The 27671-nt window shown below is 44.9% G+C and overlaps 1 protein-coding gene across 3 annotated transcripts; it reads left to right on the top strand.

Moving 5' to 3' along the window:
* The first annotated feature begins 1653 nt into the window (after positions 1-1653).
* On the top strand, positions 1654-26793 carry LOC144721267 (dual specificity tyrosine-phosphorylation-regulated kinase 2-like). Of its 3 annotated transcripts, XM_078598761.1 has the most exons (5): positions 1654-1838; positions 2015-2217; positions 13140-14057; positions 17982-18390; positions 23488-26793. In XM_078598761.1, the coding sequence occupies exons 2-5, from the start codon at positions 2077-2079 to the stop codon at positions 23826-23828; spliced, it is 1809 nt and encodes a 602-aa protein (XP_078454887.1). In that variant the 5' UTR covers positions 1654-1838; positions 2015-2076; the 3' UTR covers positions 23829-26793. The 3 variants fall into 3 exon arrangements, with proteins under 3 accessions (XP_078454887.1, XP_078454886.1, XP_078454888.1); XM_078598760.1 differs by having other exon boundaries at positions 1654-2217; XM_078598762.1 differs by lacking the exons at positions 1654-1838; positions 2015-2217 and adding an exon at positions 6469-10734.
* The last annotated feature ends 878 nt before the right edge of the window (positions 26794-27671 follow it).

Raw genomic sequence — 27671 nt, 5'->3', positions numbered from 1 at the left:
ACAAATCCAATTTAGACTATAGCTACATCTATAAATCACAATACAATTATGATTAATAACCAGTGTTAATGTACCCATAGTTTTCAGGCCTCATTTGAAATGTATATAAATACATGCCACTGATATACAAAATAAAAACATAAACAAGACACCAAGGTCGCTGTACAGTTCTTGTTTTGGTCGACATTGTGTAGAGGCGGCACAATTTGAACGCCGTGGCAAGAGCCCCTTGATTCTGTGCCTGGAGACTTAAATAATAGAACCGTGAGCTCGCCGAGTAGAGGGTTAACACATACAGTACGGCACGCTGCAGAATGGACAATCCATTTTCCCCGGCCGGCACAGTGTGATGCTGTGCACCGAAAGGGAAGATTGTGCTGAGCACAGCGTTCGGAGTCCTGCCAACCCTCACTGCAATCCCCTGATGGGGCTTGCGCTGATTCAATCCACTCCCGTTACCGAACTGCTCCTTCATAGGGACAAGATGAAACACAACATGCACGGATTGATTCTCTTTATCTTTCTCATCGTCAGCCATGGTCAATCTCCTGCTGGACGAAGGCCTTCACAAGTCACTGCCACATTCACGATGCTGATGTGTAATGCTCACCGTATGCCTATACGTGTACATGGAAACATTTTATGGTATTTGTTTTCAGGCTTGATGTCTGAGCATTGCTGCTTTTTAAGCTGGCCAATATTTTATATTATGGGGCCTCTTGAACAGTTTCTATTCATTTTCAGCCCTCTGCCAAATCCACTGCAGGGTGAAGGACTCCACATGCCATCTCGGTTTGACCATACTTCACCATGCTGGCCAGTGCTGGCTGATCAAGGAGGGCAGCGAGTTATTTTTGTTCAATAACATAGAGTGAGTTCGCCTGCACACTTTATAATGCTGACACCCCCTCTTATATAAATGTATTTAGACACATACACTTGCATTATGTAACATCGTGTCTATTCAGACGTCCACATCACCGTCAACGTCTGCTTTGGAATAGATTCAAAGTGGTGACCTTGATTCCATTGAAAGCTGCATTGCTTGACCTTCTGACCATCTGTTCTGACATCTCTTGGGGGAACAGCTCCCTGCACCCATCCCTACCCTCTCATCCATTCCTTCTTGGCTTAACAAATGGACATCCTCAGCCACACTCAGCGATGCCAAGCAGGATGTCTGCGCCCTGACCTTTCGTCACAGGCGCACCAAACTTAAAACGCATTCTTTTGCAACCAGAGAAAAAAAGATACACGCAACAAAAAAACCTCGCCTGAACCCGTCCATTCCACTGTGACCACGTGTTACCAGTGTAATCACCTACAATGATCCAACTACCACGGCAAAAAAACCAGCGCCGTGCATACATGCTCCAGCTCACGCACGCACACACACACAGCACACCATCACAGCCATCCCCATCCCTCCCTCTCGCTCTCTGCAGTGCTCCGAGCTAAGACTCCACCTCCTCCTTATCACGCGTGCGTGACTCCCAGCCCCAAAAACCCACGTACACACCCCCCCCCCCTAACCGCCAAACCACCTCCAACATCCATCCTCGGAGTTAACCCTGCCCATGTGCCCTGCCAACCAAACACTGTGCTTCCCTGCTTGGGGACGCGTCACCCCCTCCCACCCCCCCATCATAGCCTGCGCGAGCTTGGGGAAGGAGGGCTTGCAGAGGAAGGACATCGGCTGCGTTCATCACTGAGCTCGTGCGCTGCGATTGAGACGGCCGGAGGCAGATTGCGCAGCAAAGCGGCATCAGCGGCAGTGGCATGCGCCCAGTGCCATTAGCGTCTCGCGCTTAGACGTTGGCACGTCTCTTCCAACCACCGTTAGTAGTTGCTTTCTTCTTCTTATTTAAAAAAAAAATCATTTCAATCAAGTTTTCCCATTATATTTTGCCCGCCCCACCCGTGAGCTATTTGGTTTGCGATATATCAAACTCACACTACTCTCAACTACCCGCAACATTGATTGTTGTTGTTGTTATTATTATTTCCTTGCTAGGGGGGGGAGGGCGTCGGGACGGGCGGCATTGTGGAAGCTTCCCAGCTAATCGAGATCTGCAAATGCAAAGCTGCCTGCTGTTCGACCTGCCCGTGTCCATCCCGCTGGGGACCGGCATGTACAGCGGGGTCGACACTGACAGCCCTGTCCGACGCTACGGAGACCCATCGCCTGCACACCTGCCCCCGCTCTCCAGCTACATGGTAAGCAAGGAAGGGGCACACCGGGGAGATTCGTCACACCGGCATCGGAATCTTGGAATCCGATGAGCTGTGAAGCTCTTTTATTTGGGGGGAGAGGGGGGTTCTGAACAGACATCAAATATTGGCGGGTCAACACACACACACAAGACAACGATGTCACCGGATAACCTTTTGACAGGACTGGTGGGGCAAGGGCTGTTGGGGGTGGGTGGCCAGCGCCACGCCCGGCCGCCTTTGTCTCCCCAGTGGCAATGTGCACCGGGTTACTCATTTGAGGTCGAGAAGACCATCGCACACCACCACTACCACTGCCACCAGCAACAGCTTCTGCTTTTTGTCACCCAGCAAAGTCCCACCGAGTCTCAAGACTATATTTTTCAGGAGGGTCCTGCCAAGTATTGGATGTGCTGCACTGTATGTTGAACTTCTTTCGCACCGTACGTAGCCAACCATGCTCATCGGAGATGCGGGCTATTCACAGTCGGGGGGCGATGCTGCTATGTGTGTAATCCTAATTGAGTCGTTGGGATGTTTGACCAATGCCAGTTACATTGGGGGCTTTGTTTTTTTATATGGGAGGAAGCCCGATAAACCGGAGGGAACCCATGCAGAGTTGGTGGCAGAACTGAACAAACTCCACGCAAAGGGCTTCCGAGTCGGGCATCAAACCCAGGCGGTGTTATACCACTGTGTTATACCACTGTGTTATACCACTATGTTATACCACTGTGTTATACCACTGTGCCACCATGCAGCAGCATGGGTCACCACATTATGGAATACTGATAATGGCCAAGATCTACATACAAGTCCACGCTTGTGTGTAGTATGTGTGCCTCCGCCTGCGTTGACAACACCAGCACCATCCATCCATTCATCGTCACCGTTGTAATCTCGCAAGAATGTGAATCTGAGCGTGATAAGTGTGTCCCTGTCAGGATCGCACACGCATACGGCAACGTGAACGCCGTACAAGGTGTGTTTAATTTAGAGGGTTCTGGACAATTGTCGCATTATATTGATTTGTTTCTTCTCGGTCGAATTTGTAAATGCTCCTTTGTTAAGCGTCTTTCACCATGCCTTAGTTTGGTTGTGTAAGACTGCGGCATTCTCTGCAACCGAAATGGAATGGCAAGCATTTGCAGGCGAATGGGTGTTGTTAGGTGTTCTTTTTTTTGGGTCAGTTCGGCGTTGTGCTTCCTCGATGCTTGCCAGCACGAAAATATTTCCCGGCTCGAGCTGGGAGGGGGAGAACCAAAACCCCAAACGTCTCGAACCAAACCCGTGTAATAGAAGTCAGTACCCTTGGGGTGCCCATATGGCAACCCTCAAAGCAGTATGTTGCTATGATAATATGGTCCAGGTACTGCACACCACGACACTGTGGTGAGCAAGCGCGAATACGCTTGCTACTTATTTGGCAGTGTGTATTATTTGCAGCAGCCTGGCACTGCTATCTCACTCATCTCACTTTGGAGAGGAAGCGAAATCTAATAAATGCCGCTATTATCGTGCGCCCATCCCCGGAAGCAGTTCCTCCCAGTGGGGGGTGGTTATTTATTTTTCCAACATGTCCTAGTAGTAATGTGCAATCGTGTGTGTGCGCGTGTCAGATCCTCAGTTCCGTATCCCAGTATCCTGCCCATAAGGACAAAGGGGTGAGCGTAGCGACAAACCCAGACATTCCTGGAGCCCCCCGTTCCTCAACGAGCCCCCCACCCCACGTGTCCGTCAAAGCCAAAACACCCCCCCCCACCGCAAGTCTTTAAAGCAAAGCGCGTGTGGAATTTACGGCACTTGATACAAAAAAAAAGCAAATCCCTTGAGCAACGTGGTTGCAATATGCTCAGCTTTGGTTGCATTAACAAGAGGCGACGCATCGTGCTGCTACTACGACTACACATACCCTGCCCTGCCCTCTTGCCCTCCATTGTCTCGTCCTTGTGTCGCCCTTAGTCACCGTCAATGCAGTGGCAGTGGCATTGTGTGTGTGTGCGCGCGTTTTCATCGGCCCTCAAAAAGCAGGTCAGGGCCGTTTATTCACTGAGCTATTCGGAAGGAATGGACGGCAGGATGTCCTGTTGCAGATCCACGCGTTGCGCGCAATTATAAAAGCACGGACTCATCCGCATGACTGTATCCAGGACGTGCCCCGCTGATGGGTATTTATATCCTACGGTCATCCCATGCGGTCTATAAAACAATATTTCACATTTAAGAAGGCGGCGTCAACTCATGCAGGCTTTTTTGGCAAGGGATGACTGTGAAACGGCACATCGTAAGCAAGCAATCCTCAAGTACTATTTTAATTATGCATTGTTTTTTTTCGTATGGTGGTTTAGTTGATTTTGAACGTTTACATGTTCATGGTGCGGCTTCGTGAGCACGGCGAGTGGCTTCAGGAGTGGTCGCCTGGCTTCGGTCAGGCTACCACATTGGCTTCGGTCGTTTCGCTTCAGTTGCTGTTGAGTTTTTTTGGGAAAATTTGCTGGTTTATCAAGAAATAATATTCAGGGCCTACCTTGGCCCCTCCCACCCTCAACCAGTATATATACAAGGACTGTTTTCTTGGAATTTCTCTCACTTGATACAGCTATCGTGCTGTGACGGTTCCACCTGAAGACGGAGGCTTGTGTTGCCTCCGAAACGTCGTGATTTTTATTTTACGTTTATTAATTTTAATTTTTTACCTACGTGACTTTACCGAAAAAAACCTAAGAATATGAATCCTTGCAGTCACGAAAGCTTCAAATCTAGAATTATCCAGGATGTTTCTGTTGCGCGTCGTCGCTTTCAGACGTTCTCCGTTCATATTTTGTTTGTTGCGGTTGCACCCGACTTAAGAGCCGCATGGTTCACAGGGCTATACCAAATGAATGCAACTTGAAACTTGCTGTGGTCCGTGGGTTGACAGTGCCGGCCAGTTGGCACTGTGGGACGACGAATGCATTGAATTGTGTCACTATCGGGGGTTGGTCCTCCGACGTCCCACGGGAAAAAAAATATTTACGCAACGATTTCCAAAATTGCATAAAACAAGATAACCATCAGCTGCAAAGCACGCAAACGTTTCATTAGCTGCACAATATATATTTACTAAAACACCCGATGAAACACTACAAACAGGATTTCCCTGTGTTTCTTACAAAGCACCGTCCCAATTCCCACACACTATTTGATCACAACATTGTGTATATATGCAATGTGCCAGCTACTAACTCGCAGAGGTGTGGACTCGAGTCATGTGACTTGGACTCGAGTCAGACTCGAGTCATGAATTTGATGACTTGCGACTCGACTTGGACTTGCATAACAATGACTTTGTCCCACCTCTGCTAACTCGCAACATATTAGCCGAGGGCAACACTATCCTTGCAAGCGCAAGGCCAGATAAAGTCCCAAGTGTGTAAAATAAATTGATGTTGTCTCCCCAGACTATACATACAGAACTATTCTATATCACAGTTTAAAAAGTAACCAGCAGTGTTGTTCCTATAGAAGGCTCTGCCAGGGAAGTGTCCATATGTTCCAGCCGTGTCTTAATCTACTGAACACAGTCCGCTTGCCCTAATTCTCGTAAAGCTTGCAAGGCATAAATATAGCAGCAGACTTGGTGGGAGCATCTGTGTGGTATAAGAATAGTACGTGTGTTCACAGCACAACTCCCCTTATTCATTGCGATTTGGTGGACAAACATCGCCAATCCTCGAATCCCACCGGTCTCTCCACAAATTTACTTCACTTATGTATGTGGGGGGGTGGGGGGGGGCGAACAAAGAAAATTCGGATAACCGCGGATAATAAGAATAGGGGGCATGTTTAATATAATAGTTGTGGGCAATAAGGGTTCTACTAAACTTACTGATCGGCAAGTTCCCTGCGCTAGATACTTCACTGTACTTGGACCTGTGGTCGTTGATGGGAGAGTAAAAAACGCAGCCACAAGCGGCAGCCAAACTGCAGCACTGCCACATCCCTTAACAACAAAGCCCCGTCAGCCCCCTAGTGGCCCAGCCACGTTGCAGGGGCAGACTCAATAATTACAGATTCACCACCGTTGTTGTCACGTGCCCGAGATATATTTTTTGCTTCAAATTGTTTACTAGCTTTACCATACCATTGGAACCTCATTTGCCAGTAAAGAAAATATGATAATTGTTTTTTTACCCTTCTATCTGGTAACAAAACTGACACCTTTTTTACAAGGAGTTGTTTTTTGTTTGCATTATGGCTGCAGGTATTGTGGTCTATGCAAACATGACTCCTTGTAAAAAAAGGTGTCAGTTTTGTTGCCAGATAGAAGGGTAAAAAAAACAATTATCACAGCTTTACCATAATTGGCTTTTTTTCGACAGATAAAAAAATTCAATAAATGCATTCCAAAGTTAAATGTTTCAATTAGTTGGGAGGCTATTGGTGGCGAGAAGTTAAATACCTCGCCTGGTATGCAGAAGGTTACGGGTTCGATCCTGACCCTGACGCCTGTTTATTTGGAGTTTGCATGTCTCTCTCCCCGTGGTCGCGTGGATTTTCCCCCCGACTTCTCCAGATGTTCCCTCCATATTTAGAACCAACATGCGTTTAGAGTATTTGGCTGCGATACATTTCCGTATGATAAGCCACTTTGTTGGGCTCTCATTTGTGGCCATGTCGCTTCTGACAGAGAGCTATAAAGCTCAGTGGGCCTTACCTGGTAATATAAAAAAATAGTTTTAAATAGTTGTACTAATTTTAACCACTCTATTATGCGTAATCACCATCTTGAGCCTTGGCTAGTCCACTGCTAGATGAAGGCTTCTCCCCCAGCGGCCACCATATCTCACAATTCTGCAAAGTAATAAAAGCTAATTGCATATCGGCTGATCTCAATGCTTCATCGCCTTTATTATCATGACAATTTTTTTAAATTAATTACAGTATAATAAAATGCAGGAATTGTGTACGTATGCATGCTTTCTTTTCCTCTCATATATTACCTATGTACGTATGTTGAACTTCTTTCGCACCGTACATATCCAACCGTGCTAATCTGAGATGCGGTTAGACCTTCAATAGTGCTGTTCGTTGCCGGCTGCTTGGCGTTTAGGATAATTTTGGGCCTGCGCTCAGCAACTGCGATTTGAAACTAAAATGACAACCATCTGTTGGAGTCAATACATAAACGAAAAAAAGGGCCTCTACATTTTTCGCACACATTCTTTTTGCAAAAAAAAAAACCAAATGGAAACAGTCCATGCCAAGAACCATCTCTCTCTCCTGCCATAAAGAGGCGGATGGGGTATTTCCGCGAGAGTTGGTATCAAGAGACGCCGCAGCAGCAGCTACTGGCCAGAGAAGTGTCACTCAGGTCACGTGCTGGGCCCAACTGGCCGTGAGAGGATGTGACTGCTGATGGGCCGATAATGGCGGGTTCATGCAAATTACAGCCCCAACGACCGGAGCCCGCCACTCCTCCACTTCACCACTTCACCCCACGTAACGTGCGAGTCGGCTAATACGGAAAGCCTCGCTTATCGGTCCCTTGACGCTCGCACACGGCAAGCTACCGGGAAGAATGCGGTTATCCGGCTCCTGAAATCGCCTTTGAAGATTGGTTATTTATTTGTTTTTGGTAGAGTCAATGTGATCGTTCGCAAAATAAGCAAGGGCGTATGTTCAAGATGTTTATATTAATTTCATTTATGGGCCAATGCCATGAGGGTTCCCAGAAAAAAAAATTACTGCAATTATCGTAATTTCTAGTGAAGCAAGATATACAGGAGATATTGGATTTGCATATATATGGTTGCCACCCCTGTCTGGGTTTTGACACAGATTCCAGTTCCCGGCCACACTCGCTGAAACCCATACAGGCCGGTGCAGACATTTGTATTGTGTTGAACCTTATTCCAGTAGACCTAGGCTGACTGAAAAATATAATCTTAAGGCGTGTTTGTGGAACAAAAAAAAGCGGCAACCCTAGCTTTGCTGCATGGGAAAGACACACACACTCTCTCTCTCTCATGTGTACGGTTGATACGGGCTTTCTAGCACTGGAAAGATACACACACGCACGCACGTTCGTTCAGCAGCACACACAATTTGACTGAGCCCCGTGCCATCGTGTGCCAATTTGCTTATTGTCAGTCGTGCACAAGAGACCAGGTGGCCGCTCTTGTCTTGGCCCTGAGTTGACAATATTTCTTCAGGAGGAGTCATATTTAATATTCTGTCCATTCACAGGCACAAACACCGCACCCACTTTCTTTTATTCAATGCCACCCACTCTGTGTTTGTCAAGCGCACTGTGCACATAACAATATGGACAATGGCAACGCTGTGCCTTATGTACTCAGCAAAAGTGGGTCACGGACAATCTGGTTTTTCACCTTAGCAGCTGTTAATGCCCAAAGCTCTCTCCCCATATTTGCAATCGGCGATCACCCCTCCCAGACCTTTTATCACTTGTGGACATCTGTGAGCTGAAGCCTACAGATCCGGTTTCACCATCACTGACCCTAACCCAACAATGGCACCTTAAGATAAAATTAATAATAAATGGGATGAATAAATCATGAATGTTTATTAAAATCTAACAACAGACAAAAGGTTGCCTTTTAAGCTATGCATTATTTATAGGGCAATAATGATGCTCTTTGAAAGTAGAGGTTGCAATGATGTCATTGTAGCATGCCATGTGTGAGATAATCTTTGTGTTTTTGTGGAGCATTATGGGTAAAAGCACAGACAACACCTTCTCTCCCCACACATAGATGCAATAATATGTTTTAGTCGATTGGCCTACTGCCTTTCGAGACTAATATCATCCAGCAGCATTTAATTAAGCTAGCAAACTCGGGACCACTTTGGGCCTATGGGTTTTGTTCAAGAGTCTAGCTTGTTAAACAAAAGCTCCTTGGTTACCATATTTGATTGGAGAGAGCACTTCATGTGCTTCCCTATTAAACGCGAACGTGTTGACGAATGTGTTGAGTTTTTTTTTTATAATCGACACACAAAGCAATATTCTATACAAACCCATTCTGCATTGTTGTATATCATTATGGGGAATATATCATTATGGGGAAAAGTAAATATATAAGCAGAACTTTATACGTGACGACATAATGCAGTCATGCTTATATATGCTTTACCCGTAAGCCTCGCCAACAACCCATAATTAGTTCACCTAGGCATGGCATGCTGCAATGGCACGATTGCAACCTCGTATGTGCTTTTGCCCGTGTGTTGAACCTGACCATATTGGCTGTTAGAAGCGAATACTTAATATGAAGAACCTCCGTGGCACATGAGGATTACTCTTACCCCTTCCAGAACACTCGCCCCTTTCGGCCAGAATGAGAGCAGTTACGCACTTGGGAACACTTCTCTGCAAGGGGCAATGTCATTCACCTTTAAGCCGGGACCTGACTGCAACGCGAACACGACAGATCCCTTGGCACTCATTGATGAACAGCAGGAGGCTAATCCTTGTGTTCCAGTTAATCCAAATCCAGGTCATTGAGACATGTGACCTAGGTCAAATTACCTTGGTCCTCGTATACTTTCTAAATATGTGTATCCATCGCTCCTGTAAGTCAAGACCTGGGCATCGATGAATTTAAGACAGATCTGCTCAGTATTGCCACAACTCACGAACATAAACTCAATTGGGCATATGCTCACTGGCGAGGCTCATTCTGCCGTAAGTCATTCTCGAGCGAAAACTGAAGCTTGCCTGCCATACAGGAGGCCCCCGTTGACAGCTGCAGAGTGTGAACACAATAACGCCGCTCCTCTGTCTCTCGTCTCCGTGAGCCATGGCCACTGTTGTTTCAAAAAGGGGCATCGTGCTGCTTTGATGTGCAAAAAAAAGGCACTCGGCAAGTATTGCGATGGTATTTTAAAAGTTTCATTCACGCAACGATAAATAATTATACCCAAGACTGGACACCCCAGCAAGACGCATCAAAGTGTCGTGCCCACTGGCTGATTTTAGATGCAATTTTCAGCCGATGGTAAAAGGAAGACCCTTACGAGACAACAGTGTCCGAATGTCAACTTGATCCGTTGCATACTTCAGTCAGTTATACTTAAGCACATTGAATGAAAATGTGGCGCAGCCTCATCAACGTTTCACATTTAATGCTTCTAATTCTGTGATGAACCTTTGGCAATCGTGATGCGTTTATTGACAGGGCAGACGCCACTTCTCTCTGTTGCACACTAAGTGGAAACTTTAAGAAGAAAGACCAGTTAGAGCGGTCCACAGCACGTATGTCTTCTATGCGTTGCGTAATTTGCAGACTTGCATACCACTGCCGGCAACAAGACACGATTGGCTACTCATTGTGACCAATGAGCTATTGTGTGACCCGGCTTACCAATTACATGCTATTTCGAAAAGGAAGTTCATCACAAGGGGCGTAAAATGCTCAGGGAGTATGCCACGCGCCTTATATATTGACGAGAGATGCTCTTTAGCTCAAAACACAAGTTCGGAATTGGAGCGTACCCATGGCTAACCAAAGAATGAGGGTAAGTCCCACTTACAGTTTTTTTTGTCGACTATCTGCCATATTATATTTAAACGTACGATATTATCCATAATAACGTTTTTTGGGTCAGATCGCGTAAACGACACATTTCTATTTACCCGATCTAACCTCAATTTTTTATGTTATATTATGACTGCGTACATGAATGTTATGCTCTTAATACATTATTATTCAATAATTATTCCACAGTTTTTAAAATGTGACAGGTAATGATAGGTGGTTGATATTATTTTACTGCTCATATCGAAGAGTAGGTCTTAAGAGTTTAATTTAAACCGATATCCCAGTTGTGAAAATGTGACAGGTAATGACGAATGTATGATATTATTTTACTGCTCATTATATAGGATAGTATGCCTGTAGAAGGAAAATGAAAAACAAAATGTACGTAACATTTTATGTGCAGTCCCATAACATATGGGCCTTGTAAAATAGTATCAAAGTATTCGCCTCTGACTTAACTCGTAGTTCATATACTGTAGTTGTGAAATATCAATGTGGATTGTTTTGTTTGCGTATTTAATATAACTCCAATGTCAATGTCAGACCTTTGAGCTCCGATTAGCACGGTTGGCCACGTATGGTGCGAAAGAAGTCCAACATGTAGTACGTTGAGCTGAGACAACATACAACCAGTTGATGCCCTGCCTGCCACAATGTATGTAATTATCCGTACTGCGCCAACACAGAAATAAGACGGCACCACCTCGTGACGCCTAACTCACTTGTAAGAGTGTACACCTCGAATGTTTTCAGATTCAGGATGACGCAGGCTTGCTCATGGCTGTCACGTCTGCCCATCGGTCATGTCTGCGGGTCGTTTTCATTTTCAAGTTTCAGACAATAGGCAGGCATCTTCTTGCTTGGTTATTTTATATTTCTTCAGCCACAAACCGGTCTCATGACTCAGGTCATACCCAAGCCGGTTTGCCCTGTCCGAGGTTTTGCTCATTATTTAGTTTTTAAAATGTCGTTATTTAAAATAGATGTTACTGTATCGGCAAAGTCCCTGGATTTTCGATGTATTTACGATATATGATAATTTACAGCGCTGTCATCCCACCGCTGTTTGAGGCCTGTCCACACCGTATTGATTATGGGGTTGTTCTGACCATACATCAGTAGGATTGGTGAAGGGGTGGGGGTTGCTGAGAGGGCTTCCCAAGACCACCAACCACTGATGTTAACCATGGCTGGGAATCAAACTCGGGTGGCCGGATTCATAGTGCAGTGCGTTGACTGCTCCACCACTGCCCCCCCCCATCCTCCGTTGCAACACGTAACAGGCAGTGAAGCTTGAAGAGCACGACTCTCCTGTCACTCTTTGTGCTTTGCCTACGAGGCAAAGTACAAACTGTACGTGACACAATATTAAACAAAATAACACGTGCTCAGGTTTCTCTCTTAGGGCTCAGCTGATATTGTGTGTGTGTGTGCGTGCGCATATTATTGTTTACTCAACACACCTTCAGGAGGTGTACGTGTTTACGAAACCAGAGGGCCCGGTAGCCGCCCTATTGTCATCCGACAACATGGACATGGCTTTGTCGGATGATGCACAGATAGATTTTTCATGTTCCTAAAGATGGGCAAGTCTCAGTGGAGAAACTATGTTTTTAGGCAAGATTATGGTACCACTCAATGTGCGTATGGGAAATGGAAGTGTCAGTTTCCTTGGAGCAAAAATGTCAATATAATATGTTAATATATGCGGGTTGCTCAGGAATCCTCTATTCCTCTCTGCATCCATGCGTACACTATACGTATGTATATAATGACTGTAATGCACTTTTCAACTCGATCGAACAGCCAGTAAAAATTGAGGGATTGTCACTGAACTTGCAGTGGTTCAGTTTCAAAGGCAAATGAATACATCGAGGAAGCAGTGACCTTCATAATAGGAAACTTACATTTTGAGTGGCACCCTAGGCAAGATAAAACGGGATAGAGGCCGATGTTTAATATCGTTACAGTGCCATCCAGAATTAATAGAATACATCCAATGTAAATCCGCCGAGGAGATGGACCAATGAAATCAGCTCACGCACGGGTGCCAAGTTGGCTACTGCATCGCTTGATCAAGAGGTGTGGTGGCTTGGAAGCCTTCATCCAGCAGTGGATTGACCATGGCTGATGATGATGATGATGAAAGAACGGGCAAAGATGTGACCCGTAACATATTTTCCCATTGCATGTTCATTTCTGCGTTAAATACATCTTACTTTAAAAAAATCTAAAGTTTTAGAGAATTAAATGGGGGTCACAAGACATCTGGGGCATCTTGTAGTTTAGTTTTAAATAAATTAAACCGTCTAAATGGACAGCTACAGGGCTCGATTTAAATCGTCCTTTCCTCTCCCAATCCCTCTCTCGACCTCCCCGCAGGTTGGCCGCAACAACAACAACGCGAGGCTCACGGATCACATGTTCTCCGGCATGCCGCGGCCGGTGCACATCCAGCCGCTGTACGAGGACGCGCATGCCAAGCGCGGCCTGCTCGCCTCCGACCTCGGCAGCCTCGCCAATGGCCTCAAGAGCCTCCAGATGGAGCGGCCCGCGCTCGGCAGCTGCCTGCGCGCGGCGGCGGCGGCGGCCGCCACGCAGCACGACGCGGTGCCCGGGTCCCCGCGTCCGGACGACGGCTCCCCGAAGCCCCACTCGACGGCCATGTCGCCCGAGCAGGCGATGCGCAAGTACATGCACAGGCTGAGCATGTTCGAGCACCACGAAATCTTCAACTACCACGAGGTGTACTTCGTGGGGCCCAGCGCCAAGAAGCGGCAGGCGACGCTGAGCGGCGTCAACAACAACGGCTTCGACGACGAGCAGGGCTCGTACATCCACGTGCCGCACGACCACGTGGCCTACCGCTACGAGGTGCTGCGCGTCATCGGCAAGGGCAGCTTCGGCCAGGTGGTGAAGGCCTACGACCACCGGACGCACCAGTACGTGGCGCTCAAGATGGTGCGCAACGAGAAGCGCTTCCACCGGCAGGCGGCCGAGGAGATCCGCATCCTGGAGCACCTCAAGAAGCAGGACAAGGAGAACACCATGAACGTCATCCACATGCTCGAGAGTTTCAACTTCCGCAACCACATCTGCATGACCTTCGAGCTGCTCAGCATGAACCTCTACGAGCTCATCAAGAAGAACAAGTTCCAAGGCTTCAGCCTGCAGGTGGTGCGCAAGTTTGCGCACTCCATCCTGCTCTGCCTCAACGCGTTGCACAAGAATCGCATCATCCACTGCGACCTCAAGCCCGAGAACATCCTGCTCCGCCAGCAGGGACGCAGTGGCATCAAGGTGCGGCGCGTGCGGTGCTCGGGCATTACGAAGCTCCCTGAGATGGAGAGTGAGACGTACAAAAGACAAACGTCAGCCATATAGCCTTAACAGACTGTAGGGGCAAGCACTGTTAGCGAGTGGCATCTGTGAAGGCCGGTACGGCACACAACGGGGGGTGGGTGGCTAGCACCACGCCCGACCGCCTTTGTGTCCCCAGTCGCGATATTTACTGCACACCGCAACCGGGTACTTATTTGAGGCTGAGTCGACCTAGGGGAGGCCCAGGACAGGTACAGATAATCGTCACTGGTGTTGAACGTGAGCGGGAATCGATCGCCGGTCGCCAGTTTCATACTGCAGCATGCTAACCGCTGCACTACCGCTCCCCACGTGAGACACACGCACACGTACGGAGACGCAGGGCCTGATAGCCAAAATCTCAGCGGTGCTGTCTAAGCCACCAGTACCAACACCACGTGTTGGAATTTTTTCAAATCAATGCCTATAATTAAACAAAAAAAAACTTTTTCGTCCATCGACCTCTTGGCTTTTTAGACCAATATTATTCAACAGCATTTGTTCAAGCAAGCAAACTCGACTGGTTTAAACACTCTGGAGCTCATCAGCCAAGTCAGGCTTGTTATACAAATGCTGCTGGGCTACCAGATGTTCTTGGCAAAAGCATTAATCTCACACAAATGCATTAGGGTGGTCTATGATGGTGCCATGCAAAACTAGTAGGAACGTGACCAAGTATCCAAAACAGAATTCTCCTTAAAAGGAGTCCTGAGGCTTTGGAAAGACATTGACGTGGAAATGATTATTATTCTTTGGGTCTTTCGGTAAAGTCACGTAGATAGGTTCAAAGAAATAACAAAAATAATCGCAACACAAGTGATCGTCATCAGGAAAATGATGACGACCGCTTGTGTTGGGATCGAAACGTCGTACGTGACTTTACCGAAAAACCCAAAGAATATGAGTCACGAAAGCTTTAAGTCAAGAAATGAGTATTGTTATTCAATTCTAGATCAAAAAGCAGTTTTTATGAGATGTGAAAAATTAATTCAATTCAATACAATTTTGATTATATAGAATCAAGTACATTTCACCGGATCATATATTTAAGTGTATTTATATTAGTGTGCATCATAGATGAAACTTTACAGACACCACAACCGATGACTGGGCCAATTCCGAAGAAAATATCATGGGATGGTGTAATATTCAAATTACCTTTGGCCATCTGAAAAAAATTTCCTTGCCTCTTATTCCGTCGTATTGACATCCCAGGTGAAATGACTAATCGTGAGCTACGTCAGCGTTGCCTGCGGGGTTGAATGCCGAAAATTAGTCGGGTGTCACGCGAGCCCAGGTCACATTACAGAATAATTGCAAATTTTCCTTAACCCTCTTACGTCATCTGTATGAGCCGCGGATGAAATAAGTGTCTTGGGACCCAGGAGTCATTCATGTGTTTTCCATCTTGGGAGATTGCAACGATGCTCATGATTCATTAGTACGTTTACACCTTTACTGCCGAAATAATAATGTACCGTCAGTGGAAACTGTGCACTTCAATAGATTCTCTTATAATTCATACAAGTCCTACGTTACTGGGGTCTTTTCTGGTCATCTCGGATAAACATGGTGTGTCTCCAAATAGCATTTTCAAGGTCATTTGACGATACTACAACACATTTTTCAACTAGCTTTATTCTCTAACCGTACAAACAAGAACACCACTGACCACAAATTACGGCTTTTGAAAGCATGGATGTTGAGATTATTGCCAAGCGGCTTTAGCAACAGAAACGGAAAATCATGTTGCTCATTGGGTTATTGAATCACCTGTAGTATGTGTCACATGCATTGAGGAATAAATCTCTGCTTAATCAGATCAAGGGCTGGAGTGTTGAGCACTAGTTATCGCACTCAGCTATGAACCTCGTGACCTGCCACAGCCAACATTGATAACTGAACGAGTCTTTGGCTGCCCCAACCACTTCACCCACCCACACCGACACAGCGGTGAAATATGGTGAAAATAACCCCTGTGACCGACATGGCACAGAGAGGCCTACATCCAGAAGTGGATTGGCAAAGGGCTGTAATGAAATGAATTATTCATCAAAATCTTCTAACAAAACATGTAATGGCTGTTTTTGTAATACAAGACATTAAGTGCTTAATGCTGCTGTACACCTTAGAAATCTTCTATCAGCATTAGCAAGCACTGAACTATCTAACCGAAATTTACATGGACATGCATATTTTTAATATTTTCTTGGTTCTTTCAGTAAAGTCACGTAGAATGGAAATAATAAAATAATAAAAATAAAACATAATAAAATAATTCTCACGACGTTTCGGCCACAACGCAAGCAGCCGTCCTCAGGTGAAAAACAGGTCTGTCGAGAAGACAGAGTCTGTCTTCTCGACAGACCTGTTCTTCACCTGTCTTCTCGACAGATCTGTTCTTCACCTGAGGACGGCTGCTTGCGTTGTGGCCGAAACGTCGTGAGAATTATTTTATTGTTTTATTTTAATTATTTTATTATTTCCATTCTACGTCACTTTACCGAAAGAACCAAGAAGATGAATCCCTGCAGTCACGAAAGCTTTAAATCGAATTTTTTTTATATTGTTAGGTGCATTAGGTGTGATTTTAGTATTTCAATTGTACAGCTGGACAAACCGAGGAATACGCAATCTTTGAGAGTTCTTGACATCCTCACATTTCCGTATTCACCGTGCACATCCAGCTGTTATTAATGCAGGTGTGTTGAAAGAGTGTTTTTTTTGCGGTGGTTAGAAATGCAGACGATGTACGTCAGCTTCTCGTGATTCATCAGTTGTTAACCGTGTTTCCCATTTTTTTATGACGCTGCCAATCTCTTCTGTGCCAAGTTGTCTCGTGGGGGTGTGTTTCAAACCCTCCTTCAGCCAACATTGAGTCACCTGCAAGCCTGTGCAGGTGACTTAATCCCACTCCGCCGTATTCTTTATTTAAAAGTTTTTGCTGCTCTCAACAGCTGGGTCCTGTGGGAGCTTCTAGAAATTTAACAACACCGACAAAACAACGTGCGAGCCAAAAGCAAGGGCTCAGAACTGCATGAGGCCTTTCGTGAGGTTTATCACGCAGTTTCTTTTTCAGAAGTGGTGCAGAATTCTTTGCTTGTACTCAGGACCACATACTGCCCGCCAAATGTGGGAAACCCCCTACAAGGCACACACACCTTGGCACAGCTGATTATCGTGATGACATCATCAGCTGATTATCGTGATGACATCATCAGCTGATTATCGTGATGACATCATCAAGCCACACCCATTGCCTCCCATCCAGTGGCACACACGGGAACAGAGGCGAAGATTTTTCCCTCCACGACTACTCTCGAGCCATCTGACCGACAAATCAGCGGACGGATAATCGATCACTTAAACGTTGAGACATCCGAGCTTTGCTCGTTATTAACCACCGCAGCCCATGCATGCGTATATGTACGTTGAACTTCTTTTGCACCGTACGTAGCCAACCGCGGAGGCATGGTGGGAAAGTTAACAAACGCTAATTCCCACAGCAAGTGAAGCTTGTGTACACACACACACAGCTGCCAGACACAACGCTTGTATTTGACATTCACAATGACAAAATCAGGTCAAACCTTTGCCCGCCCATTGCTATGGCAGGAGAACTTCGGTTATCCACGACCCTATTACCCGTGACCCTATTACCCGCATGATCCACGATACCTATAGGATCTGAAAACATTTCTATAACAGTAAAACCATGGATTGCAAATAACTTGGTCTGCGAGTGTTTTGCAAGACGAGCACAATTTTTTAATAAATATGAATTTGATAAACGAGCTAATCGGATTTTCGTGTGCGTGCGTGCGTGCGTGCGACGGAACCCCCCCCCCCCCCCCTGCCCCGCAGGTGATCGACTTCGGCTCCAGCTGCTACGAGCACCAGCGGGTGTACACCTACATCCAGTCGCGCTTCTACCGTGCACCCGAGGTGGTGCTGGGCGGCCGCTACGGCCTGCCCATCGACATGTGGAGCCTGGGCTGCATCCTGGCCGAGCTGCTGACGGGCAGCCCGCTGCTGCCCGGCGAGGACGAGGGCGACCAGCTGGCCTGCGCCATGGAGCTGGCCGGCTCCCCGCCGGCGCGCCTCCTCGAGCAGAGCAAGCGCGCACGCCAGTTCTTCAGCTCGCTGGGCCACCCGCGCTACTGCACCATCACCACGCTGCCCGGCGGCTCCGTCGTGCTCAACGGGGGGCGCACGCGGCGCGGGAAGATGCGCGGCCCCCCCTCCAGCCGCGACTGGACCACGGCCCTCAAGGGTGAGGTCGCGCGCATCTCTTAGCGTGCGAAGCGCGGTGAAATGATGTTAACCCTTTACTGTTCCGAGACGTCCGCAAGTTGCAGGGCTAGCGACACGACCACGCTGTAAGATAGCTGGCGCCAAACTGTGCAGCGCGCACCTGCCGCATGGCCTTGTGGGAGCCTCGGTACCGATAAAGTTATTTTATTTTAATCGTCTTCTACCCAATATTCCCAACATGCAGAATGCAAGCAGAATGTATCTGTGCGTTTTCTTCGCGTGCAGTGCGAGAATCATATTGCATTGTATGGGCACGCAGGCATACAACGCGCTAATCTCCTACTTCCCTGAATTGCCATTAGCTGGGGTCGGGCTCTTTGTCAGCTTCGTCCATCTTGTTCCAGTCTCTTGCAGTGCTTCCTTCTTTGGTCCAATCTCACCGCAATTTTCTTAAGGTTCTGCCTGACAGTCCAGCCACATTAATTTTGGTTGCCCTCAATTCCCTTGCCCCTCTTAATCTTTTTCAAAATACTTCATGAAAAATCTGATCTGAACCCTTTCTCACCCAATGCCCGTATCAACTTAGTTTGGCTTCTTACGTGTCAGTTAGCACTCAGATGCTTCTCTTAATCTACCTCCTATCGTCGTGTCTTTAATCGTCATGTCACTTGTGATATGTGAGGCGATGTTTTATTCTCTTGAGGAATTACATTTGTGTTGTGAGCAGATTTCGATCAATGCTTCATGTCGTTTTGGCCAAGATTCCACAGCAAACATTATAGTTCAGGACGCACTCACATTTCTTTTATATGATATTTTATTTACAGCGCGTTAAAGATCTGTAGTGTTTCAGTATACGGGCAGTCCCACAATAATGTGTGGGCAGCATATACATGCATATTAAAGATGTCCTGTCTGATTTCGATTTAAAGCTTTCGTGACTGCAGGGATTCATCTTCTTGGTTTTTTCGGTAAAGTCACGTAGAAGGGAAATGATAAAATAATAAAAATAACAATTATTTTTTATGTTTTTATTATTTTATTACTTCCCTTCTACGTGACTTTACCGAAAGAACCAAGAAGATGTCCTGTCTGGCCGTGTAGTCTGGTGGGGCAGGTGTTGGTCGTCAGCGTGTATTATGACTGGTGTGACGGATGAGATGCTGGTGGGACCACCGCCATGCAACACCCAAGTTGCCTGTCTTCCTAATGCTGACGTTGACAAACTTGATACACACTGTCGCTGGTGTAGGCCAATCGGTTTCAAAACCAATGCATATAGTATAATCAGAGCACACTTGTTTGTATGTTTTGCCACAAGTTTGTGTGGTTAATGCATACCTGATACCTCGCAATAGGTATCTATTGGGCGTTTGAACATCGAAACGCCTGTTTTATTTCCAGAAAGGTGAAAGCCTATTCTCATTTTTTTCCCCATCATTTTGATACTGGCAAAAAGGTTCCATAGATATCGATACGTACACACACACACGAATACACGTGATTAAACGTCGAGTAACGTCGAAGTAACGCACACATACGAAGACTGTGTCTCCAAAAATACGTAACATGCCCTCTGCTTTAGCGGAGGTTTGATCTTGCGATTTATTGCCAGGTTTTTGATTTGGAGAATTTTTATTCCATAACATGAAATATAAAAAAAATTGGCCTGTGAGGTGGCCAGGACATTTAAACACAGCAATTGATTTAATCCATCTGTGTGACTTTTTGAGGGTTGTTTCCTTGAATGCATGGGTTTCTAGGTATTCTAATTTTCACCAATAGTCCAACTAACTCGTGAATGGAATAAAAAAAGAGTTTTAAGACCCAATGAGGCTTTCATTGATAAACAAGGGGCATAGTGTGGAGCAGTGGCATAATGGTTAGCACATTGCGCTGTCAATCCAGAGACCTGCGTTTTAATCTTTCACCACTGTTAGCGTCAGTGGCGAGGTGATATCAGAAGCATGTACACGTCCAATCCTTCACCAATACGCACTGACCAGCGTGGTGAAGTATGGTCAAACAACCGAACTAACCAGGCATGAAGAAGCCTTAGCCCAGTAGTGTATTATAACAGATGGTTGTAAATTAGTAGTATCACTATCTCTACAATAAACAATTAAATATTCCTAGTTCTCTCTGTACATGACATCACCCCGTGTCCTATTTTTTTCTGTGTGCTGAGCACAGAGCATTTCTGACAGCGAGGTCTCCATGTAGGAATTGCCAACGCCCCTGTCTCTGTGGATTTCAGTCATCTGCTCCCCCCCTGGCAAAGTTATTTTACAGTAAAAAAACAGGATCAAAGCGAGTTCACTTCACATTCTGAATGAATACGCATGAAGCCACCACTAACACGATTCTGCGGTGTGGTGTAAGCTGCAGAGTATCTTTAAAATGCATCGCAAATGTGATTGACGCAGGCCCAATTCTCGCGAATGAACGGATTCTCTCCACGGCTCCGTATAAAGAAATTACCTTTTGTAAATTCGCGAAGGAAAACGTGCCCATTTCGACATGACTGACTTCCAGTTATACATCATAATGTGTTATGAAGTCGGTAACTGAAGCCACGCAGACCAGAATATTTGGGTGTAAGTGATTCGTTCAGCCCTGCAATGCAGTTGCGCTCAATTTTAGGCTCCCATGAAACAAACTCACACATGTGAGGCTGACAAGGCCGACGTTAATCTCGCAGTGTTTATCTCAAGATAACTGCCCTCTTGCAGTTGTTGCGATATCTTGCAATGAGGTGTTTCTCTTTGATGTGAGCCGAAGCGATAGATACATCGCCCCGAGATGGATATCACAAATTCGAACCATGCATTGCCCCTGACTCCATACCGAACAGTGTGTTCTCTGATAATAACTACAAAAAACTAAAAAGGTCGCCCTTTAACTCATTTTGAGATAATGTGTTTTCAGGAATGACGCACAGATGCCTCTGATTTTACGAAGTGCGTATACGTAGATTGATTTCAGCTGGCAACTTGGCAGCATGGGCTTAATAAGCATAAGCGCTTCGATTTAAAGCTTTCGTGACTGCAGGGATTAATCTTCTTGGTTCTTTCAGTAAAGTCACGTAGAAGGGAAATAATAAAATAATTAAAATAAAACATTATAAAATACAATTCTCACGACGTTTCGGCCACAATGCAAGCAGCCGTCCTCAGGTGAAGAACAGGTCTGTCGGAAAGACAGCGTCTGAATGATATCATATGATATGCAAATTCCTTTGTCAAGGTGCCCTCCTCCTCTAACCCAGCTTAAATATACGCTGCCAAGCTTGGTGGTGTTTCATTCAGACGCTGTCTTTCCGACAGCCCTGTTCTTCACCTGAGGACGGCTGCTTGCGTTGTGGCCGAAACGTCGTGAGAATTGTATTTTATTGTGTTTTATTTTTATTATTTTATTATTTCCATCCTACGTGACTTTACCGAAAGAACCAAGAAGAAGCATAAGCGCTGTTTGTCACTACACCTGCCGGGGCGATTGAAATTCACGACACGAATGTTTTGAATTGCTCATTAAATGCCAGCCTTGGACACGCATCTGCCATTTGAAATGATTGGTATTCAGAAGAGGTAGACTTTTCGGAACAGAATGTGCTCCGCTCACAGAATTCAGCAGACTCCTCTAAAATGTGCAGACGCTTCAATGGCGTCAAGGAGGGATGTGTACAGTTTTGAAATGCTGGAGACCAATAATTGTTTAATTAGCCTCATCTTGGAGCCCATTGAGAGTCGTGAGGAGGCATGGCTGTGTGGAAATAATAGCCAGATGCGTCTCAGCTATTATTATTGTCGCACGTCACTATTATTAGCGCAATTACAGTGTTCTCCAATTATAAAGAAAGTCGTAATTGTATCACCAATGACATTTTCTGAGGTTTCCACGTTTTTATATATTCATGTCTGTTTCAACTGCCGGACATGTGCAACTGTCTAACATATGAGTAAGGTCCTTTGAGAATGGTTATTCAAGTACACGTTTGCCGCATGTATTGCAATTCACCCAAACCCTGCAATCGTTACACTTAATGTATAATTTTTTTAAATATCCCTTTGTCATTTTATTGCTGGATAAAGGCCTCCCCATACATATTTACATGACTATGTACACGGTACTACAATAACTTCGTGTACAATGTATTTTTCAGGTGTAAAGCTTGAAATGCATACAAATTATTTTACACATAATTTGCTGAACAGTAGTGAAATACGTTTTGTTGAAACCCAAGTTGAATTTTCCAAGCAAGTGAATATAGTCATGAAATCCAGCACGTATTGTTTTTGTGAAAAGATAAAACATGTCAAATAGAATGGTAATGATCGTAAACAAATCTCACTCGTAAAATGTACAAGCATATACACTTATGCTTGTAAATTGTACGCGTTTATATGCACTGTTTGTTGAATGTCTGCCAGGAACGTGTTTTATTTAAAAAAAATCTATTAAGTTGTACAATCTGCCACTTGTTTACAAATGTATCTCATTACAAATCCATGAAAATGTTATGGCATGACGATCGGTGCGCTATTAAACGGGGGCTCGGGCGCGTGTGCTGTCAGGGCCGCACGCACGTAAACACTGCCATGTGAGAAGCACGACCAATCAATGAGACCAGCGCGCCTCTCTGCCCTTCCCTGCGCCCTTGCTCGTCCCTCGTGTTCATTCAGTCAGCAGTTTTTATTTTAGCCAGAGCGTTGCGTCTAGTCGACGACTGCCTGCGCAATGTTTAATCGAGTATTACTGTTAGTCCTGCCGACCAAAGCAGTCATATATATATCCTCTCTCCCTAATCAAATCTGACTAATTCTCTCCCCTTCCCCACAATATTATCATGGAAGATAATCAGTGAAACTCAGTAAATATTTTATATACACATACAGCCAATCACTTGTTTTTGTCTTCCTCATCAGTGCATTGCAGTCTCGAATAACAATGCTAAATTATTATAGTCCGCGTCTTCATTCAGACTTGTTAGTGAGTTAGCCGTTAGCCATAACCTGCCGTCACGCTTGAAGATAAAATAACGCTTCGTTGACGTACATCACTGTCGACGATTCCGTCAACAAATCTAACACCGCTTTGTTTCCCATTGCCCCTGCAGGCTGCGATGACCACCTCTTCATAGACTTCCTCAAGAAGTGTCTGGACTGGGACCCAGCCACGCGCCTGACGCCCAGCCAGGCCCTCAAGCACCCCTGGCTGCGCCGGCGACCCGTGAACCCCACGGCGGCTGCCACGCCAATGCCGGCGCCGGCCCTCACAGAGAAGACGGTCACCGTCAAGTACCTGCCCGTGGCCTCGTACGTGCAGACTGAGATCGTGACCAAGCTCTTCCCCGAGACGCTCTCACCAAACCGGCCCCGCATCAAGATCATCCACTCGGAGGACGTGGAGGGCCTCATGTACCCACAGAGGACCTGCCTACCAAAGCTCATCAGCTGAGGTGGCTGGTGCGCACACCCCGAGGAGATGCTGAGATTTAAAAAAGAAAAATGGCCCAACCAAAATGCGCGAGTGGCATTCGTTCTTGGAGAATCGATTATTGTTGTCCTCACACTGTCAACGTAATAACCACTTGCCCGTCTCCATCTTGTTTAACTGAGGACTTCAAGCGCTGCCTATCTGTGTATATGTAACATCTGCCAAGTTGTCGACCACGGGATTACAATAATAGTCTCCTCAGCTGCATCGTGAGTGGCCATTACAGAGGTTTTTAAGTTCTACCTCACTGCTTTTTTTTCAGGTGTTAAAACCTGCGCTTTGCGTAATCACTCAAGACCACAAGTTGCACGTAAGACTGTAATATTCACATGACTGTGCTTCTGTTTTGTCAACATCACCCAGTGCTGAAGAAGTACAGCTGGTTTTTTTTGTTTTTAAACAGGAAAAAAAAATATTATGTGTAGAAATGCACTGAAATGCTGCTTCTGTTTCGCAATGCTCTAAAGCAAAAACACAGAGGCACAGAGAACACTGCACAACGCGCACCTGCAAGCAAACGACATCTCCGAGGAGAAACGTCGGCCGACTTCGTTCGCTATATCATCATCATGCGGCAGGATTGTCGCCATTGAGATTGCACAACTATACAGTGTAACAGCGGGCCGCTTTTCATTTTACGGCAAAAAAATGAACGTGAGGGAATCGTCGACATCATTGCCGGAACGGCATGGGAAGGGATTTGTTGGAATTGGGTGTTTTATCTTCTTCTTCTCTCCCGCCAGGTGTGAGAGAATGTAGACAAATTATTGGCTATGGGGATACTGCATATATGGTATCATGAAGAAATAACTTATTATTTTGAAGGCGTCAAATCAACAACAACAAAAAGATGAGAAGTAATCTGTCCATAAAAAAGGTGACTTGCTAACAAGTGGCTTTTTGCACAAATCAAATAAGCATAATTAACAGCTTTAGTTCGTGTCATCTTTTTTTTGTTGACTTTTAAAATACAAGTTGTAAAAGAGACAGAAAAAAACTTGAACCATCTTATTTTAAAAGGTGCAATTTACTTAAGTAACGTGATACGCAAAACATGGGGTTTTTTTTTCCCTAAACGTTTCATCATTTGTTACTGTGCCTTGTTTTTATTTGTTACATATGTGTGTACGTTTTAAGGGCGTTTAGACTATTTAGTTTTAACGATTGCACTGGATTTTTTTAATTCCATTGTTTTATTTTGAAAATGTATAAAAAAAATATTTCATGTTTTCGTTTTTTTGTTAAATTTGTATTTCAAGAGGTTGGTCCTTGGTTATAGTTTCTACAAAATACAGACTGCAATATTTGGAATAAAAGATATATTGACTCCTCTGAAAATCAATACAATTTACATTTCTCACAGAAATTCAATTTTAATAATGTATTAATGATATGAAATATACTTGATAACAAAACCTTGATTCTTTTAAAGTGCGACTGTGAGTTAGGCAGTCAGGGTTTTAATTTGTTACACATCTGTGAAGAAGAGCTTTAAAGCTCATTGGATTCCTCCAGTATGAATAAAGAATCCGATTTTTACATAGTACTGAAAGGGTAAAAAAAAATACGAACAGCAAAAGATTAATGAAAGAAAAATCCCAAAGGAAAACTGACTCTGAGTGTCCACTAATTTACCATGAATTTACCATTAATATAAGTGACTAATCACAAGTTATAATTCATTATTATGTGCCCATAACGTAAAATCCATCTCGGAACATGGTAAAAGATGAAATGTTACTCGACGATGCAAATGTTAATTACGTCCAAATGAACCAAGATGATTTTTTTCACAGTAGCTTTGAAAAAGTAAATTAGAGGTAGACCTGCAGAAGGTGAACAGATTACAAGCTTCTTGGTTCTTTCGGTAAAGTCACGTAGAAGGGAAATAATAAAATAAAAGAAGGAACCAATAAGATGAATTCCTGCAGTCACGAAAGCTTTAAATCGAAAAAAGATTACAAGCTGTACGTTTTTTTGTATTTAGACTCCACGAAATGGGTGCTTGCCCACTGTTCCTAGGAAATGGTCTTAAAGCTGAAATTAACCAATTTTAAAGGTGCTCATTGACTGGTACTTACAATGGGACAGTCGGCTTAGAAACGCAACACAGTAAGTCATTACACTTTACTTAAAACAAAAACATTGCTTGCTAAGTTTTGGTTCGTTATTTTTGTTTTATATTCCAATATGGTGCACTTGATTTGCCGATTGTAGTCGCTTCGCATGTTATAGAAATAAGTCTGTGGCACAGAATACACCACACGAACATATCTAATGAAGGTTGTTGTGTCGTGGGGCCAGACATCGCACTCACATGGATTAACGTAGAACTAAATAAACGGAACGCTTTATACTATGACACTATCAACACCGATAAGGATATCGTGCCAGTCTGGGTGCACCTCCACACATCGGTGAGGGTGCTTTTTGTTTTTTTCTGCATTGGATTGTGTTCGCACCCACGTGCCCGTGCATGTTTGTACCGAGAGGGCCTTTTGAAAAAAAAAGGTGAAATAAGCAAAAAGAAACTCAACGAAATCACCAAGGTCACACTGGCTCGAGCCAGTTTGAAACCTTCGACCACAACGCATTGTCTAAACAATGCAGTTACTTTAATTTTGAAGAAGAAAAAAAAACATGTCTTTTTACTGTGTGTGTACATACACCTACGTCGATTGTGTACGTTGAAATTATACGTTTCACGATTGCATCTTTCTGTGAATATGCCGATTGATTTACAAACGCAAGCCTCGAATGGTGCTCGGTGGCACTGTGTAACGTAGCTGTCAGTTCGTGTCTGGCGGACTCCACCAGACGGATTTTTTAGCCTGATTTTGAAGGCTTATTGTACAGGTCCACAGTAGTTTGTTCAAGAAATGGTGTGTTTTAAATGTTTTTAACAAATAAATAGATTGTACCAGCAGCTCGTGTCTCTCGTGAGTTTTAGCGCTCGCAAACGTCAGCGGCTCAAACATTCTCAAGTGTCCTCATATCCCGGTCTTGACATTTGCAGCACGGCAGTGCAGCATTTCACTCGATTCGACCATTCAAATAACGGTGACATTAACTTACAGCCCTTTTGTCAATCCACTTCTGAATGGAAACCCTCCCCACACCATCGCCACTTGTGGGGTTTATTTGACTATACTTCACCACGCGAGTGAGGGTTCATGTTGGTGAGGGTGGTGGGGCGCAGAACCATGTCACTGGTATTTGCCACGGCTGGAATTCCAACTCGCCTACTCCTGGGCCGTCCACTGCTCCTCCCGATTGCATGCTTAGAGCAATAACAATCCTCTTAACCTATGACTTTGTGGGCCCTTAAAGCATTCTCAAAGTCAAATAGTCTGTGTTCCAGTTCGTATTCTTTGAACACCTGAAATGTGTTGACATTTTGAGTAAAGTTGCCATCAGTCTCATTGGATCACTTTTAGAATGATCGGTTTGGTTAAATCCTCTAATAATGCATGCACGGCACATAATGTGGTGTTTTTTTTCTCTCTCTGAATTACAAATCTATCCCTAAACTTCCATGGCCATGCTCTTCAGACCAATACTACACTGCAAAAAATTAACCAAACGCTCAAGTATATTTGCGTTTTTGCAAATTATTATTTTTCCATATCACACCACTTCCCTTACTTCATACAAAAGCTCAAGTTAATACGCAAGCGCAGTATGACTGAGAAACTGATACACATTGCTTGGCCACGGCTCTGCAAAGTTCTAGATTTGAAGCTTTCGTGACTGCAAGGATTCATATTCTTAGGTTTTTTCGGTAAAGTCACGTAGGTAAAAAAT

This window comes from Lampetra planeri, chromosome 11, assembly GCF_965212315.1.
Source record: "Lampetra planeri chromosome 11, kcLamPlan1.2.h2, whole genome shotgun sequence".
NCBI classification, from domain to species: domain Eukaryota; kingdom Metazoa; phylum Chordata; class Hyperoartia; order Petromyzontiformes; family Petromyzontidae; genus Lampetra; species Lampetra planeri.
The sequence above is the reverse complement of the archived record's forward strand: the minus strand, read 5'-3'. Positions and strand labels throughout refer to the sequence as shown.